The 16,801-nt window shown below is 34.1% G+C and overlaps 1 protein-coding gene across 1 annotated transcript in view; it reads right to left on the bottom strand.

Moving 5' to 3' along the window:
* The window catches only part of ZZZ3 (zinc finger ZZ-type containing 3), a 30,813-nt gene that overhangs the window by 5,982 nt on the left and 8,030 nt on the right, over positions 1-16,801 (bottom strand). The window contains exons 2-8 of the mRNA XM_010174418.2: positions 9,193-9,331; positions 7,651-7,798; positions 7,450-7,568; positions 7,082-7,153; positions 6,804-6,905; positions 5,359-5,454; positions 885-1,037 (exon numbers count right to left, since the gene is read on the bottom strand). Coding sequence (XP_010172720.1) covers positions 885-1,037; positions 5,359-5,454; positions 6,804-6,905; positions 7,082-7,153; positions 7,450-7,568; positions 7,651-7,798; positions 9,193-9,331 — 829 coding nt within the window. The remainder of the gene's footprint in view (positions 1-884; positions 1,038-5,358; positions 5,455-6,803; positions 6,906-7,081; positions 7,154-7,449; positions 7,569-7,650; positions 7,799-9,192; positions 9,332-16,801) is intronic.

Here is a 16,801-nt window from a genome sequence, read left to right as displayed (position 1 = left end):
GGAGAATACAGAACATGAGTGAAGATGGCATTTAAGACTGAGTAATAGATAAGCACATTTAATAGTTTAAGGAAGATGATGCAATGCATGTTAAAAAGTCAGTGAAGAAAACTTATACTGGGTGGCCTTAATACTTCTGTTACACAACAGGCTTTTCACACACAAGAATGAGTGTGGTCCTTCAGTCTAAGCACAGTGAAGTCACAGTGATTCACACCAGCTGTGAATCTTGCCCAGCATCCTGGAGGTAGGATGTAGTCCCTCTATATGAATTCCTGTACTATTATCGCAGGTGATAAATTAGAAAAGTGGAACACTGTATGATGAAATAACACATTGGGTTAGGACGCCCACTAGAATTTGCCTTTAAACCCACATACATTTGCTGGTTAACAACTCGGTCTGTTAGTTCATGTTTTGAAGTGGATTTAAAAAAAAACCCCAACATAATTCAGCCAGTGAAGGAAGACAAAAAGCAATAATGCCAATAGCATTCAAATTTTATCAGGGCTCTAGGTAACTTTTCTAATACAACACATCTTTAACCAGAATCATAACTGTAAATTTTATAGGATTTTCAAACTCATCTAATGTCAGACCACTTTTTGAAAATATGTAGCTAAAACTTTTTTAAGCTGTTTCAGGAAAAAACTGTTTATTACTTCTTTTACATGCTTCTGATTTGGTCTAAATTTTCTGCAATTGAGGGTGTTTATATTAATGTTGTGTTTATAATTCAAAATGGCTCATGAACCTTACCACAATTTAATACTTCCTTGATGATATTTATTTTATAGCAAAGACACTTAAACAAAGATGCTTATTTATTAAACAATGTTAAAATAACAGTAAGCAAGACATTCTGAATGATTTAAATGACATACCGATACTTCCTCTTCTGCTGCAGTGTCCATATGGCTGTGAAAACTGGATCTGTCATCATCTTCATCCATATAAACTGGAGGTTCATGAGATGTCATGAAAGTTGAAGGTTTGAAAAGATGTTTATTTAAAGGATGCTGCCGTCTACTTGATGACTATATTGAAAAAATAATATATTTTTTAAAACATTCCTTGGTTATTATTTAAGTAATACTCATTGACAAAAGCTTGCCAGAAATTCGCTCTTTTGCACTAAACAGTCTATCATCTTTCTAATTATTTTTAGTTAAAAATCTCTATCTCCCCCATAACAAGTGAAATCAGATGAATAGTGCAACACTTCTTTGGTAAGGACCCAGTAAGAAAGAGCCCTTACCATAAAAACCCTACCATCTAAATAAATGAGACTGGCAACTATAGAAAAACAGAAAAAAAAGCTGCTCCAATTTTGAAGACTGAGAACCAAAGGGTAAACATATTAAAAAACTTGCAAGAGTCATGAACAGTGTGAGTGCACGACTAAACAAAGAAGCAGTTTTGCACAGGTCCAAGATCCAAGAGACCAGTCCCTGCATGACACTTAACATCAACTTCTTGTATTAATCTGTGCCTTAGAGAATCTAAGTCTAGGCTAATTGTCCAGATTTCTTTCCTAGTCCACGGAGAGAAAGGAAAATTCATTCCACGATAAAAGAAATTTCTAAGAGTTAGAAAGAATTGCTCTCTGAAGGTTCTTTTTCATTGCCACTGACTGGAAAAAGAACCTAAAAAACATTAGATGAGATAAATCACTCCATTAGTGTGTATCTAAAACCTTTCAGTTTTAATGGTGTCTGAAGATGTAGAATGCATGGCAGTTTTAAAATAGAGTACTTAAAGGCACTCAGCCCTTATTACTTATTCCCCATGGAGGAATATTAAATAGCAAAAAAGAAGAATTTGGGGTGAAGGAAACTGACTCAACTTATTACTTATCTACTTTCCAGACCAGCATTTTGACATCTTCAATGTCAAATCTTACATTTCTCAATTGAAAGAAAACAGTGTGAATCAAAATTCAGAAGTATGAAAAGTGCTTCTTTTAATAATCATAAAAGAGATTATTGTCTTATACTGTGTCTAGATTCTGTCATACAGATAAAGCATAAGGAATATTTACAATAGTTAATACTTTTCTCTTTTCATGCAAGACTTTTTATCCCAAAGGTTCCTAAATCAGCAACAAACCTGTAATACTATAATACAATCTCTAAAGACAGATTCAACCGCTAAAGAGGGATCTAGCATTATTTTACACTCGTGCACAGTAGAAATAAAGGCAAAGACCACACAAATTATCTTAGGTGGAATGTAGCTATGCCGACAGAAGTAGAAAAAGGAATTGAGATGAGCTCCATTCACTCTCAAGGGAAGAGACAAAGTCTGTAGTAACAACTGGAAGCTGGTACCTCAGATCTGCAGAACTACAATGCATAGAATAAAACTGAACATTTTGTTCCAAGACTAATGTACTATCTATTGTGTTGAATTTTTCCACCTTCTGCCTTAATGATCACTGATTTCCTGTGTTTTGCTGCTTTTCTGGTTTCCTATGAGATCTGACCACCCCAAAATAGTTCCATTTATAAGGTTAGATGGTATTTCAGCTTGAGCTGACACAGTGATTTAAATTTCCTGTTAACAAAAAACAGATCTGCATTCAACACTAGATCTGGAAATCGAGAAAGGAAAACTGTCTACACTTAAAGAGCAGCACTGTTATGCATACAGTAATGACCTAGGAATTTAACAGGATTTGAATTCTTTAACATGATTCTACTTCTGGTGAAGAATGAACTAAAATATTACATAAAAGCAGACAGTTAAAATTATTAAAAACAATTTTTCCTCTGGGAAATATATCTTCTGGATTAAGCTTAAAAGCAGGTGCACTAATTCTATTATATAAGCATTAAATTGGAAATGATAAGCCATAATTGAAGAACTGAATACTAAAGTCTTAAATCTCTGATTCATTTTCACCACTAGCAGATTACGGTTATACAGGAAAATAAGTGGATGCATCCTGTTTAATTTCCTGTATCACTTATCAGAAGAGACATTATGCCATATGAGCAGATATACATAGTAACTTCAACAAGATGTTCAGGAACTGAATAGGCTTCTCACCTCCCCAGTAACCATTTTAAAAAAGCATCCTGGGAAATTCCCATGGAGAAAAGTACCTTCTTGTGAAGTGTCCCTTGTGACACCATTATTTACACTAGATATATCTATGGTTTTTATTCTCCCATGGATATGTGCTTTAAGTATGAGCATCCAGTTTTCATAGTTCTATTATTGGCAATAAAGCAGACACCGTAGTTCATAGCACATGTGCATACTCAGTATCAAAGGATGAGCACAGCGTAAGCATGAGCCCGGCTTCCAATACCCTGTGCATTTCCTCTCTGCCACATTATATTATCTCCATTGGAGACCTGGGAATGACTACAGCCTGGTACACTGCTGTCAATCTGTGCTCTAAGTAGACAGCTATATTAGCAGACTGAGAGCTCAATTCCCCCACATATGCTATTTGTTTGATCTTTTCATCTGCTCTATTTCTTACATGGGATACAAACTTAAAATGGAGACGTCACCTTAATAAAAACCAGGGCACAATGACCTTACTCTTATGACTTGGTAATAAAGATATGAATCATACTGTGAAAACAGACATAAGTATTAGATTTGTTTTCCATGTAAGCTTAAGAAAAAATTGTAGGATGGTGGCATTACCACTGTAGTATGAGAATGTTAAGAATTTTATAAAATATGTTTCACTCTTGGTTATGCTGTGTTTGTATGCACATCAGTGGGGTTAAAGAACTTTATGGATCACTGTTCAAAGTAGTGAAAAATATGGTTAAAATGTCACATGTGTACTGATTAAATATTCCCTCTATTTATCAGATACAGTGATCTGCTGCCTGGCAGCATTGCTCACATTCTGTAATAACATTATGTCTTTCCAAATAAAACTAGGAGGAAAGAAGATACATGTGACTAAGGTCATTTAAAACAGTAAGGTGACAAAGAACTCAAAAAACTCTAATTTTCAAAACTAATTTTTTAACCCCTTTTGAAATTAGCCCTACAGTATGCTAAACTGTACAAGTAATTTAGAGTTCTAAGAGATAAATCTCACCACAGTATTTAAGGTATCAATGTTTCCAGCTGTTTTTTTGGTTCTTCTGCCAGAAAGCACTTTTCCAAGAAACAAAGCACCAGACAGAATCATGCCTGCACCTTCCCTGCCTCTGTTTATAGAGCACAATATTAGGTTAAAATCCTGGTGAAAGTAAAATGGCATTACCATGATGGATGGCAAAATGGAAAGCCTCTGATATGAGCACTCATTGTTTGCAGTAACTTCAGAGAATACTAGGAGAAAACTGGGACCGTGTAACATCTTAAATCATCAGAGATGAGCTGTGGTAGATCTTTCTATCAGGCTTCTTTGGCAGTAACTTTCATTCCCAGTCTTTCAAGGGACTAAATCTGCAAATTTGCCTTTTTGCAGAATCAGTGTAAGACTTACTCTATTCTTAATCAGAAAATATCACAGACACCTGGATGCAAAAAAGTAATGTTACTCTACAAAATGCCATTCTAACAGTTTTAAAGAACTTTTGTAAATACAGTGGTAACAAACAAAATACCCAACAAACAAAAGCCCCACAAAACCTGAGATTGCCCTCTTCAAATGTCTAGAGTCATTATTACCCAAGGGTACTACATTATTTAAATCAAAACATGTAACTAGTCTGTACAGAAATCTAGAGTCTTTTCTTTTGCAAATTAAGATTTTTCAGGGCCATCATCTCTTCTCACCCATTCCAAGATCAGGAAAAGCATCATATTTTAATGGTCATTTATATGACCATCCTATTTTAATGGTCATGTATATTGCAAATCAAAATAAGACATTTCAGTCTTGAGCCTATGCTTGTGCTAGGTCAGTATGCTCAGTTATACATAATTTTCTTTGTTTTTGTTAATTAGAAGATGACTGTACAATATGTAATTATAGGGCTCCTTATCCTCTTCCAACAGGGTTCTCATTTTGCTCTTCTAGATCAGTTACAGTAAACTTACAAATGAGGAAAATGTACCCCAAGACCAATCATTTAACCCTGTTAGTTCAGCCTGCAATCACACTGCTATGTTCTTCCCTGACACTTCATGTCCCCATGATTATCCAGTAGTGAGGTAATTAACAGATGTTGACGTGAAACTAGAATAACACCCAACTCATTCTACAATGCTAATGGCAAAAGAAAAAAATTATTTCATTACATAAGAAACACATGCAAGGTGAAACTAGTTAGTAAGAAAGCACTCATCAAGACTTAAATCTATTGAAAATATTAATGATTTAGACTCAGTTTGCATGTAAATGCCAACTGAGTTTCTGCTGTAATATTGTCTCACCTTTTTGGAGTATAAATATAAGTTTGGAGTTCTTCCTGGAACTGGAATGCCAGCCTTAGTCAGTTTAATAAAATATTTTTGCACTCTACTGGCAACCTAGAAAAAACACCACACAACAATTAAATGTCAAATGAAATGTAACAGGACTTCACTTCAAAGTTTGGCCAGCATTGCTACACTGGTACAAGGACAAGAACTCCCCATTTTCTACTTTTTGACAACCACTCTAAGCATGACCTATCTTGCAATGCTGCAGTTGTAATATTTCCAGACACTTCAAAGGCTTTCAGAGAAAAAAAATTACCATTGTTTAAAAAGTACATAGAAACCTAGCAAAAATTGTGAAGGAAAGGAAAGAATTGTAATAATTTGTTACCTGCTGAAGCTAAACCTACTCTTTCTTAAAAATGACAGGCTGATTATGCATGGTTAGCATACAGAAAGTATTTCTATACTTTTTTTTTATGAAACAAGCAAGCATCTATTTTAATTTTTTCACATATGGAGAAACATAAATGTAGGTATAGATATGGTCAGAGATGAGGTAATCTTGTATATTGAAATTCTTAAGTATACTTTTACCTGAAAGTGTACAACAGAAACAGGAAAAAATAAAATACTGTGAACACAGTACATCAGCATTTTTTACTTCTGGTCAAACTGGAGAAATTATGTCATTTTAGGGGAAAAATCCCAACAAGTCAGATGCAGAAACATTCAGTGCCTCCACATCTGTGTCCTTTAGAGGATCTCGGCTCCAGTACAGAACTAATTCTTCTGTCTGCAAGTATTAAAATGTCTGCCTATTCTATAGTATTGAGGTGCTGGAAATTCAGCACTCCAGTGTAAATCAATCTGAGAACAGCTGGTGTCACTATACTTGCTATATAGAATTAAATGCATGCTGACAAAATCTAATGAACAACTAGGTCTGGAAATCTTGTCACGGGCTTTGGGGCACTTTAAAAATTATATATTTAAGATCAAGAATAAGAGTCGCATTGTTATTAGTGAAATGCAGGCCTTGCTGTTACATTTTTAAGAAAAAGTGATTACTGAAAAGATACTGGATTTTATTTACTCTTATTTAAAAAAAAGACATCTACAAATAAATCTTCTGTGAATCTGTATCAACTACTAGGATTCAGTGACTAATATCACTACTACCACAGCATAAGCACTCAAACAATCCCAAGTAGTCAAGTATTTTTTCTAGTAAATTAAGTTCTATTGCTTCAATTATGACCATTATAAAAAAAATAAATTTGAATTCCTCAGTTTATGAATTGGGTTTTTTGACAGAAAAAAACCCTTCAAATTAGAAATAAATTACTTAGGAGATTGTATGCAGGTTTCTCTTCAGCACTAACCAGTGCTTCTTAAAAAGCATTTAAAAAAGAAAAGTCAAGGAAAGGCATTACTTCTTCAAGTGTTTTACTTGTTACCTGCTTTGCTGTTCTATTTCCCAGTTCATCAGCTATCTTCTGCCACCGTCGGGACTCTACTTCCTCTGGTGGATACTTCAAAAGCAATTGCTCAAGTTTTTTCTAAATCAACAGGGAAAAAAAATAAATATATCCTTCCTAGAGAGGTATGAGTTGTTAAAAGATGAGTATCTATATACATGTGATTCTGAACTTCTAGCTGCTTTAAACACTACTACACAATATGCTTTTATTCTCATGTACGTTACTAAGCTACAAAATGGAAGTTTCTCCATTACCTGTTCCTCTACAGTCCACAGCTGGTTAAAAGTTTCAGGTTTGGTCTCATCGCAAAGTCGTCCTCTTATCATCTGCAAATACAGATATAAAATATAATATATAAAGTGGAATACATGTTTAGGAAAAGTACAGTTAGGATAACTTGATTTTAACCCTTTTCCTACTGAAGTAAAACCAAACCAAATAAATGCATGAAAAATTGAAATAAAATTTGCCTCCGATTTGAGTACTTGAATGAAATGTCATCACCAACAATAACATTTGAAGTAAGAGTTAAGATTACCCACACACTCATATTAAAAAAGAGTAAGAAAAAAACGCAAAAGTAAATTTTGTAAAATTTTATCTTTCCTTTTGTAAAAACTACCTGTGGACGACTGTTTGTAGAACCTTCTGGACCATCACTTAAAGGCAAGACAGAGTATGAAACAGATTCTCCATCCTTCTTGGGATCCAAAGGACTTTTTGGTCTTGCAGGTATACCTACTATAAGAACACAAAAAAAGAAATTATTAAACATCCACACTGGTCATTTACTTATTACAATGTATGCCCACTTTCTTTTTACCTTTGTCAAAAATTAGTTTCACTCTCCTACTGTTACGTTTTCGGTTTTTGAATTCTCTCTCAAAGTTTCCAAGGCTAGAGGTGTATTGGTCCCAGGCAATCTCAGGGAGCTGAACAACTCTCTGAGGATATGGAAGACCCATATCAACCTGCAAAAACGAGCGACAAGTGAAAAGCAATATTTAATGCAATCGCTGTATATTCAAACAAAGAACTATGAAACCTGAAAAGTTATGAAAACTGATACTGCTTTTTAACTAGCAGCAGAATTCAAAATCAGAAGTTTTAAAGTGCAACGCAGCACACTGTTTGTAAGGAGAAGAATAATACACAACAGTGCATATAAAATATGCAGCGGCACAGTCAATGATGGCTTATTGAGCATAAAACTTTTAAAGCGTGTATTTCACAGCTGAAATCAGGTGTTTCTGACTTCAATATCCTGTTACTGTCTATCTCTCTTCTATTCTTTTTAAACATACTGTTTGCATAGCATGTGTACCTTTTTTAACACAGAAAACTATAGGATTTGGAGTTTTATCGTCTGATAAACCCAAACTCCTCCCATCAAAGAAACCAATGTATATTTTACATTGATTTTGCTGTCTTCTGCCTAGAATACAACTGTTGCAAAGCTCGCCACTTTATTTAAAGGTCAACCTTAAGAGTATCAGTCCTTTGGTCTGGAGACAAAAATACACCAGATACTTTCAACTACTATTAGTATTTCCCCATACAGTGATTATCAAATGCAACACTCTTACATCATGCATGCTATTAACCCATCTCAAAACATAATGGAAAGACAAATATTGAAACCAATGGGCTTACATTAGACCTCTCGTTAAACCTAGGTCTCTACAAACCTAGGAAAAGAGCACCATAAAATACCTACTTCATTCTTCACTGAAATACAACATGTGGCTACCAGACTAGAAGGTCATGTGTTCGTCACTGGTAGATGTGGCAGCAAGAAAGTATTCAAGCTTTAAACATTTTTTCAGTATCCTTGTTACTACAATTTTTATTTTATTTTTTTTGTTTTCTTATTAAAATTAATTCTCCATCAGACAATATTCTACTATGTCATCCTGAACTCAGGTATATTTTCTAGTGTTCATTTTGGTTTTAGGCTATGAACTACATTTCCTGCTCTTTAAATAGCACCCTACCAAATTCACTCATACTACATTTAATTTCTCTAATGAGAAAAGTTATAGTCTTATACCTTACTATGAAGTCCTTCCCAGTCACCTGTAGATTTCAGGTTGTCTTAAAATACCTACATTACAATTAGAAGTTTAAAGAACACATTTTCTACATACTGAAAAAATGAAAGAAAGCATATTTCATTTAATTACTGAAGATGTAGGTCTTACAGATTTAATAAGCAAAGGGCTATTTTTTGCTCAGTAGAGAAAGGATTTTAAACTCATAATATTTATGCAAGTATATATATAATTCTCTGATTTCTATAGATGATGGATTACTAGTTATTAAAAAAAAAAAATGAGTAAGACTTAAGAAAAGCCTGTTGAAATACCTTCTTCTGGAGTTTTTCCACAAATCCAATAGGATCTTTCAGTGCTTCTCTCTGGTGTCTCCCTAAACTTTCAAGGTCTTGAACTGCTTGAGTACGTTGAGCCTCGAGTACAGCAATCGTCTGTAACAGTCTCTGATAACTACAGAGACAAAGGAAAACATCTCACTAAGTTTGTCTTTAAAAGTGACACACACTCCCATCTAAATACTAGCCATGATTATCTACTACTGTCTACTAGAGTTCATAGCTCATCTGAAACAGTTCATAGACATTTTTACTGGATTATAACAAAATTATATCAAATCTATTTTAAGTAGTAGATGAATTTATATAAACTCATCAAAAAAAGAAAAACAAAACCAACCACCCAATGATTTCCTTGAAATGTAAATTCTATGCTAGCTAAAAGAATATGGTAACAGGGAGACAATAGCTATTCATATTCCCAATAGCTATGACCAACAAGCTTTGCTTACAAAGTTAAAAAAACACAAACAAAATTACCTAATTTCTCTTCCACTTCAAAATCACCTTCCTGCTACCCCAATACAAATGACTCTACCACAGAATTTTAACATTTCACTCAACCACCCACAGAGTGGACAGGAATGACTTGGAAATTGTATCTAAACATTTCATATAAGCCTCATGTACAAGCAGAATATAAGAAACATTTATAAAATGTAATGATAAACCAAGAAATAAGTAATTTCCAAGTAAATACACACAACAGACTCTCCTCTAAGAATACGGAAGTTGAATGAATATGTCAGCATCCCCTCAAACCTGCCATCCCTGATGCACACACAATTTTGATTTTCTATTTAATAGATACATTCGAGAGTCACTGAGGTGACTGTACCCATACCTGTACCCAATAATCTATGCTTCCCAAACCGTTCTCTATAAAGCTAACTTGGAGTCAAGAAATCATACAGTATTGTAACACAGCCTTTAAAAAATAGGCAATGACATTTAGGATCTTTTAACAGTTTTATAGTTAGTTACCCACTTCAGTTTCTGAATCATGAAGTTACTCGTGGACCCTGTTGTTGCAAATTATTATGTATCAAGTTAACTTTTTCCAGGAAAATGTTTTCTTACATTTACTACTACAACTATATTTTAGTTTGACAACCTAATGTATACTAAAATCAAGTAAGTTCTATTCACTACTACACTATTTCAGTAAATTTTCTTCTCTTCACTTACTCATCAAAAAAAGACATGATGAATTCCATACATGATGAATTCCATGTATTACAGAAAAGATCTAGAGGTTACTGAGCTAATGCAAGTTTTTCAACTGACTGCACTGCTAAGTGGGTAAGGCTTTAAATGGAGGGAAGAGCCTCAAGGCAAAATACAGGCTTTGTACCATCAAATATTTAAGTTTCTACCTAGACATTAAACTGTTGCCTCTCCATGAAAAAGGTTAATTTTCTTTACAGTCAAATATAATATTTGAAAACAAGTATTGCCACATGTTCTGAAGTCTGTAAAATACTGAGCTTGTTTAAAAACAGTAGGATACAATTCTGTTATGAATTCATTATTATTTAAATTTGTCTGCATATAGTCAGGTTTACATGCAACTAAGACCTAAAATGCTCATTAAACAGGCTGTTAATATTGGAACAGTAGAGAAATATTTTCATTACCAGAAAAATGCTCCAGTTTCTTCTAAACAAAATAACTTTGCATAAAGCAATACAATTAACGGGGATATTCTTGAACAGATGAAAAACTAACTTCAGAAATAACTTACAATAGTGAAGGCACGTCAAAACTGGCCTGAGACAATAGCACAGCTCAGACTGTTACAGGCTTACAGGAATCATCATGTGTAGAATTAAGATCTTCACTTAATTCTTACAAATAGTATCCAATTACTAGCTTTGTGCTGGGCAACCTCTGTCCATGCTCAGATGGAGTGGCAGCACTCCTTATGCAGAAGTCTGCCTTGCACGCTCCAGAGAAATGGAACACAGGCAGGCTGCTAACAGGTTTGATGTAGATGCAGTTGTAACAACACAGAAGAGCTTAATGATATCTGGGGAGATGATTTAACCTGCACAACAGAAAGCCTTTTTCCATCAGCAGGTGCCAAACTTTTATACAAGACTGGAGTTAACTCCAGGCACAGTAACAGAGACTCAGTAGCATACACGAAAATTGGTATCCAAGATGATGTTAAATTAATACCTGCCTTTCTTTTCTTGAGCCATTTTACCTCATTTACTCATATTGTATTTAAATGTTGCTTTTCCAAATGAAACTGAAGGAAAATAATAATATCATTTAAAACATTTACATACATAGAAGAAAAAAAAAAGCAACCAAATGTTTGTGATTAGATGAAGTGTTAATTTAATGATGCATCACATGTAAAATGGGTGAAGAAATAATCCTAATGAGGTGGCCTTAAACAATTAAGTCTGGATGGAATGAGAAGAAATTACATTTGGGAGGAGGTAACAAACAAAACAAGAATACTGAACTGCAATTACTTTCCTCGTTAAAATAGTCATGTGACCTCAATGACATGATCATGGACTTGAAGATAAATGGTTCAGAAATTATATCTCTGGTCTTCATGGAAATACATAAAATATTACAAGAATGTCACGATAACTCAAAACCATGTCATGTGATGCTGATCTCTGGCTATATAGCTCTATTATAATGAAATAATTCAAGAGATAAAAAGGGGTTTTTTAGCAAACTGTTCAGACAAAAAGATTTCCTGGCACTTTTTTGTTCCCCCACTAAAGAAATGTATTAACTTGGAGCTATTTATTTTAACTTCCATATTCGCTTTTAAGGAATAAACATATTCTGAAGCCCAAGAATAAGAGCGCAGTTTTATAGAGTGAATATCAAAAGTACTGAAATGCATGAAAATGTGCATTTTGGGGTCTTACATTGTCAAGAAAAAATTGAAAATGCTAATCCTGAAATACATAGTTTCCATATTCTATATTCAGGTACTTCAGATTCGCTGCCGGACTGCATTCTCTCTAAACCACTGCACATCCTTCCTTTTAAATTCCAACAGGACTTTTTAAATGACTGTATTACAGTATGTCTGCATATGTTCTTTTAAGTTTTGAACCACTACTGTTTTCACAGGTTTGTACAGGCTTTTCTGGCCCTACATGACTGTAATAAAGCCAAGTATTTCTCTGAAGAAGCAGTAAGCCAAATAACAACACACATGTTGAGCACCTTCTCGCAGTCTGTCTGTTCTGGCTTCTTAGTCTCAAACTGTAACATGATACTTCGGACACATTAAGCAAAAGACACTGTGCACGTAATTTCCAAGACTATTAAAAAAAAAGAAAAAAAGAAAAAAAAGAAGTTGCTAAATATTTTACTATCCCTCTTCCAAGGTTCATTGTAAATAAGCACAATCATGACTCAAACTACTTCTTGCAGTTGCACCATCATTCTCCAAAATTGAAAAAGCCTAACGAAGGTAAAGAGAAAGTAACTGGAACCTTGCTCACTAGTCTGCTGTAACAGAGGCTCCATCCTTCAATGAGGCAATCAACGAGCAACCATCTCTAAATTATCTAGCTACAGCTACATAATTTTCTCAGACAGATCTGTGAGGAATTACCAAGGGAAATTATCTCACATCCTTTGCCAAAACAAAACTAACTCATACAACTAACAATGCATAAGTCAATCACACCCCTTACACTGACTGAAGTTACACTTTTCTCAGTTCTAATTACTAAATTGTTAGCACATACAAAACCTAAAGCAGTTTTCTTTGTAGGAAAACTTTCATTCTACAGAATGTAATTCTGTGATTCCACAATCCCTGTATTGAAACACTCTTGCAATTTTTTAAATCATGTTAATTGCCAGGAATCTTCCAGATGAACCCTTAAGTAAGTCAGTATAGTATAGAAACAGTTTCAGTATCTCTATACTGAAAAACCTTGATTAAAATGTTTTTTGAGGGACTAATATTTTAAAAAGGAAAGACACTTCTTAAAGATTGATACTGATCAGCAGGGATTCCTGCAGATTCAGTCATTCTGCTGCAGTGATAACTACTCCACTCTTTTGGATTGCTCCATAAAATAATTATCACATAGCAAAGCCATATTTATGGAAGTCCTGCCATAAGCAATTAGTTACAACACTAGACATTTCCATGAACCTTGTTCTATTAGTGATTAGAGAGACAACTGCCTCCTCTCGTCTGTGAGAAAGCTGTAATTATCCATATATATATATCGTGCTTTCTAAAGCTCATTGTTAGTTCCTGATGCAAATAAAATAAAATCTGTGATGTAACTCTGGGATCTGGATAAGAATAGCATGTTTCTTAAGTTTAGTCTTATTTTTCATACTAAATGACTTAACATTAGCCTGTACAAAAGGCCACGTCATTCAGCAATTTTAAATAAATTCATTTCAGTTTTAGAGTAATTCAGTCACAGAGGCTCATCCCTCTGTGGTTTCTGAAGGTTTCTTCTCCCTTCAAGAGAAGCACATACTCTACTTTAAAACATAAGTGAAAGACTGTTGTGAGAAACTGATACTACAAAATTAAGATTTTAACTTTCAGGTAGCTCATTCAAATTAGTAGATGGAATAAAATAAAAACGTGCAGCTTTTTAGTTAAATTGCAGTAAATAAATGTAAAGCATCAGTTTTACCCTGTTGGACAATGTAAAGGGGCAGACGTAAAAGTGGTTGTTGGTAACATTCATCAAACGCCACAAAAATGCCAAGCCTCTTACAAAGTCTTAATGCTCAAACACTTAAGAACACATGAGAAAATTTTCTGCCACTGGTCTTATCCATAAAAAAGAATTTTCACTCTAAGTATCTTTATCCAAAGTAAACTTACACACAAACCTGAAATTAGCAAGAGGAATCTCAAAACACTATTTTGCACTATTTGTTGGACTTTCCTTATCTAATATTCCAACATAATTATAATGCATTTTCTCACCTTTAAACTAGAGATTTAGAAACAGCACTATTACTACTAATACTTCTACTCTCCCCTAAAATGAAAATAAATGGAAAAAGGTCCTTGGTAGTCCAAATTTTAATCCTTATTACATCGTTTCAGCCTTAAATAATCTCCTCTGAAGTAATGATACAATAAATATTCTCACATTTACTTATATATAAACTCATGTAACTTCAACCACCTCAAAGTTTCACATAGTATTCAGACAATCTTGCAGACACATAGCTAAATGTTTATTACTTGTTTTTAGCATAAATGATGCATAGATTTAAAGCACCTGCATTCTTAACACAATGTGTTTTTTTCCCCTTATTTAAATATTTATCATTTTTAGATCCCTAATGTAACTCTATTCAGTATTTTTTAAGAAGTTGACAATATATAAAATAGTTTTATAAAACTAGCAAGTGACAAAGTGACACTTATTAGCAATGGAAAACTGTAGCAAGGAATTATTTGTAATTTATATAATAAAATCAGCATACAGAGGTCCCTGTAATTTATTGCCTGGACGCTCACAGAAATTACTTGAGGTAATGTTACTTTGTCAACTATACTTAAAATCATCATATACTACCTTGTAAAGACACGTACTTTGACACCTAATTAAAAAGAAGTGACTCATCCTTTTACAGTTGTGTGAATATAGCTCACAGTATGATAAAAAGTATAGTAACATCAATTTTGGGGATTAAAAGTTAAAAACATGAGTGCCATAATTTAAATTTTATATTAGAAACACTGATTATTTCTGGTGCAAGTAAGATTTGTATTAAATGAAAGAGTATACCCTTCTCATAACAAATCATGGCTAAAATATATGTAGAAAAAATATCCACCTTCAAGCAAACTCGGTTTTTTGCTTTCCCATGAGCTGTGACACAAAATCAGTACGTATCCGTAACCAGAGGGATTTGAGCAAGTCTTTGTTTTATTGCCATCTACTGGCACTCCAGCAAAGTACTGATTAAAACTTGCTCTCCTATATTTATCACTCTGGATTTTGGTCTACTAACGGTGATTCAGACAAAAATCACTTAGATACTAAACTAAGAAAGTACTGGATATTAAACATTTGTTATAAGACTGTAAATTACTGCAGGAAAATGGAAACAATTATTGCACTTAAAACTTCTAAGTTAACCCAAGCCAGCTGTAGTAAGAGACTGGCTTGCTGCAGAAATCTTTAAGTCTTATCAAACAGAATCTTCTAATTTCAAAGAAGTGAGTGTTCTGTTTTGTTTGGGGTTTTTTTTTGTTTGTTTCACGTCAGAAATATCAGCTAATGCTCACAGCTTTTAAGCTTGGCCTAAAAATCTTTGTCAATGTCATGATAAGGCAATTTTGGCACTGTAGAGTTTCTTGTAAATTATTCTGATGTGCATCTAAGAGTTAAAAAAATCTATTGCTGCACTTAAGGAAGAATGCTGGGACTTAATGCTAGACTTGTAGAACATACATGAGAGCAATGCGGAAGCAGAAGAGACTGATGAAGAGTTGCTCTTCTTTGATCTCCCTTCAGAAACAGAAAAGAGTTTAAGGGCATAATCAATAAGGGCATCTATCAAATCCTGTCAGGACTTACAAAAGCATCTTTGCCTGAAGAAAGCAGCATATGGTAGGTTTTTACTTACCTAATGCTTAGATACTGTGACCAAGGTAATCTACTTATAGCAAAATTCTGTAACCCATTATGAAATTGCTTTCCACTCGAGCTTAACCTCTTACACATACTGTATTTTACTGTACTTTCTCTATCCATATTTCATATTCATACTTCAGACCTTCTAAAGGACTTCTGAGATAAGTAAATAATTAAAGCACATCTCTGTTTTATACATGAAACAACTGAAGCACACATTAAGTGCCTTCTCCAAGTCTACAATGCCAGCAACAGAAAAAAATTTCTGAATACCTGTCTCAGGCTTTAATATACACCTATTTAAAACAAAACAGAACTAAGCCAAAAAAGCTACTTCTTTTTAAAGAACGTTAAAAAAAACACCCAACAAACTCTACATGAAAACACTGTACTACAGTCTTTTAGCTGGGTGCAAAAACCATTTTCCACTCTAATTTCACCTTCCTTCTAACTTCCACAGCTCCAGACTTCATATTTCAAGCATCTGAACAGTTTTTTATTGGTTATGAACTTGTGATGGCCCTTCCTTTCTTAAATCCTTAACTCTGCCCTAGAAACAGAACACCCTGTACATCCTGTACTTCTATAGGCTTCATTCTTGTCAAGAGCTGTCCACCACACTCAGCAGGATTTAACAGCAGCTGTACAAAAGTACCTTTATCAAATATCTACACTTACAGCAAGTTTTCAAAAATTTTAGTAGCAATTAGGTCTCTATGCCTCTGAACAAACAACGAACTTGTTTCAGTCTTGTCAACATGAAAGGTTAAAACATCATCCATCAGTCCTCCCTCAGTTAAAGTATTTTAATATAGCCTTTTGAACTTCCTTTAACAGCGCTTTCTAAAGTATTTGCCTGCATGACAGTGACATTTAGAAGGGGAGAAGATATAGGTCCCTGTCACTCCTCTATTTTCAAGGTTTGGACTGACATGAGGAAATGGAATTAAAACTTTTCCTCACAAGTG

The sequence above is a fragment of the Antrostomus carolinensis genome, unplaced genomic scaffold (genome assembly GCF_000700745.2).
Source record: "Antrostomus carolinensis isolate BGI_N321 unplaced genomic scaffold, ASM70074v2 scaffold14128, whole genome shotgun sequence".
Taxonomy (NCBI): domain Eukaryota; kingdom Metazoa; phylum Chordata; class Aves; order Caprimulgiformes; family Caprimulgidae; genus Antrostomus; species Antrostomus carolinensis.
The sequence above is the reverse complement of the archived record's forward strand: the minus strand, read 5'-3'. Positions and strand labels throughout refer to the sequence as shown.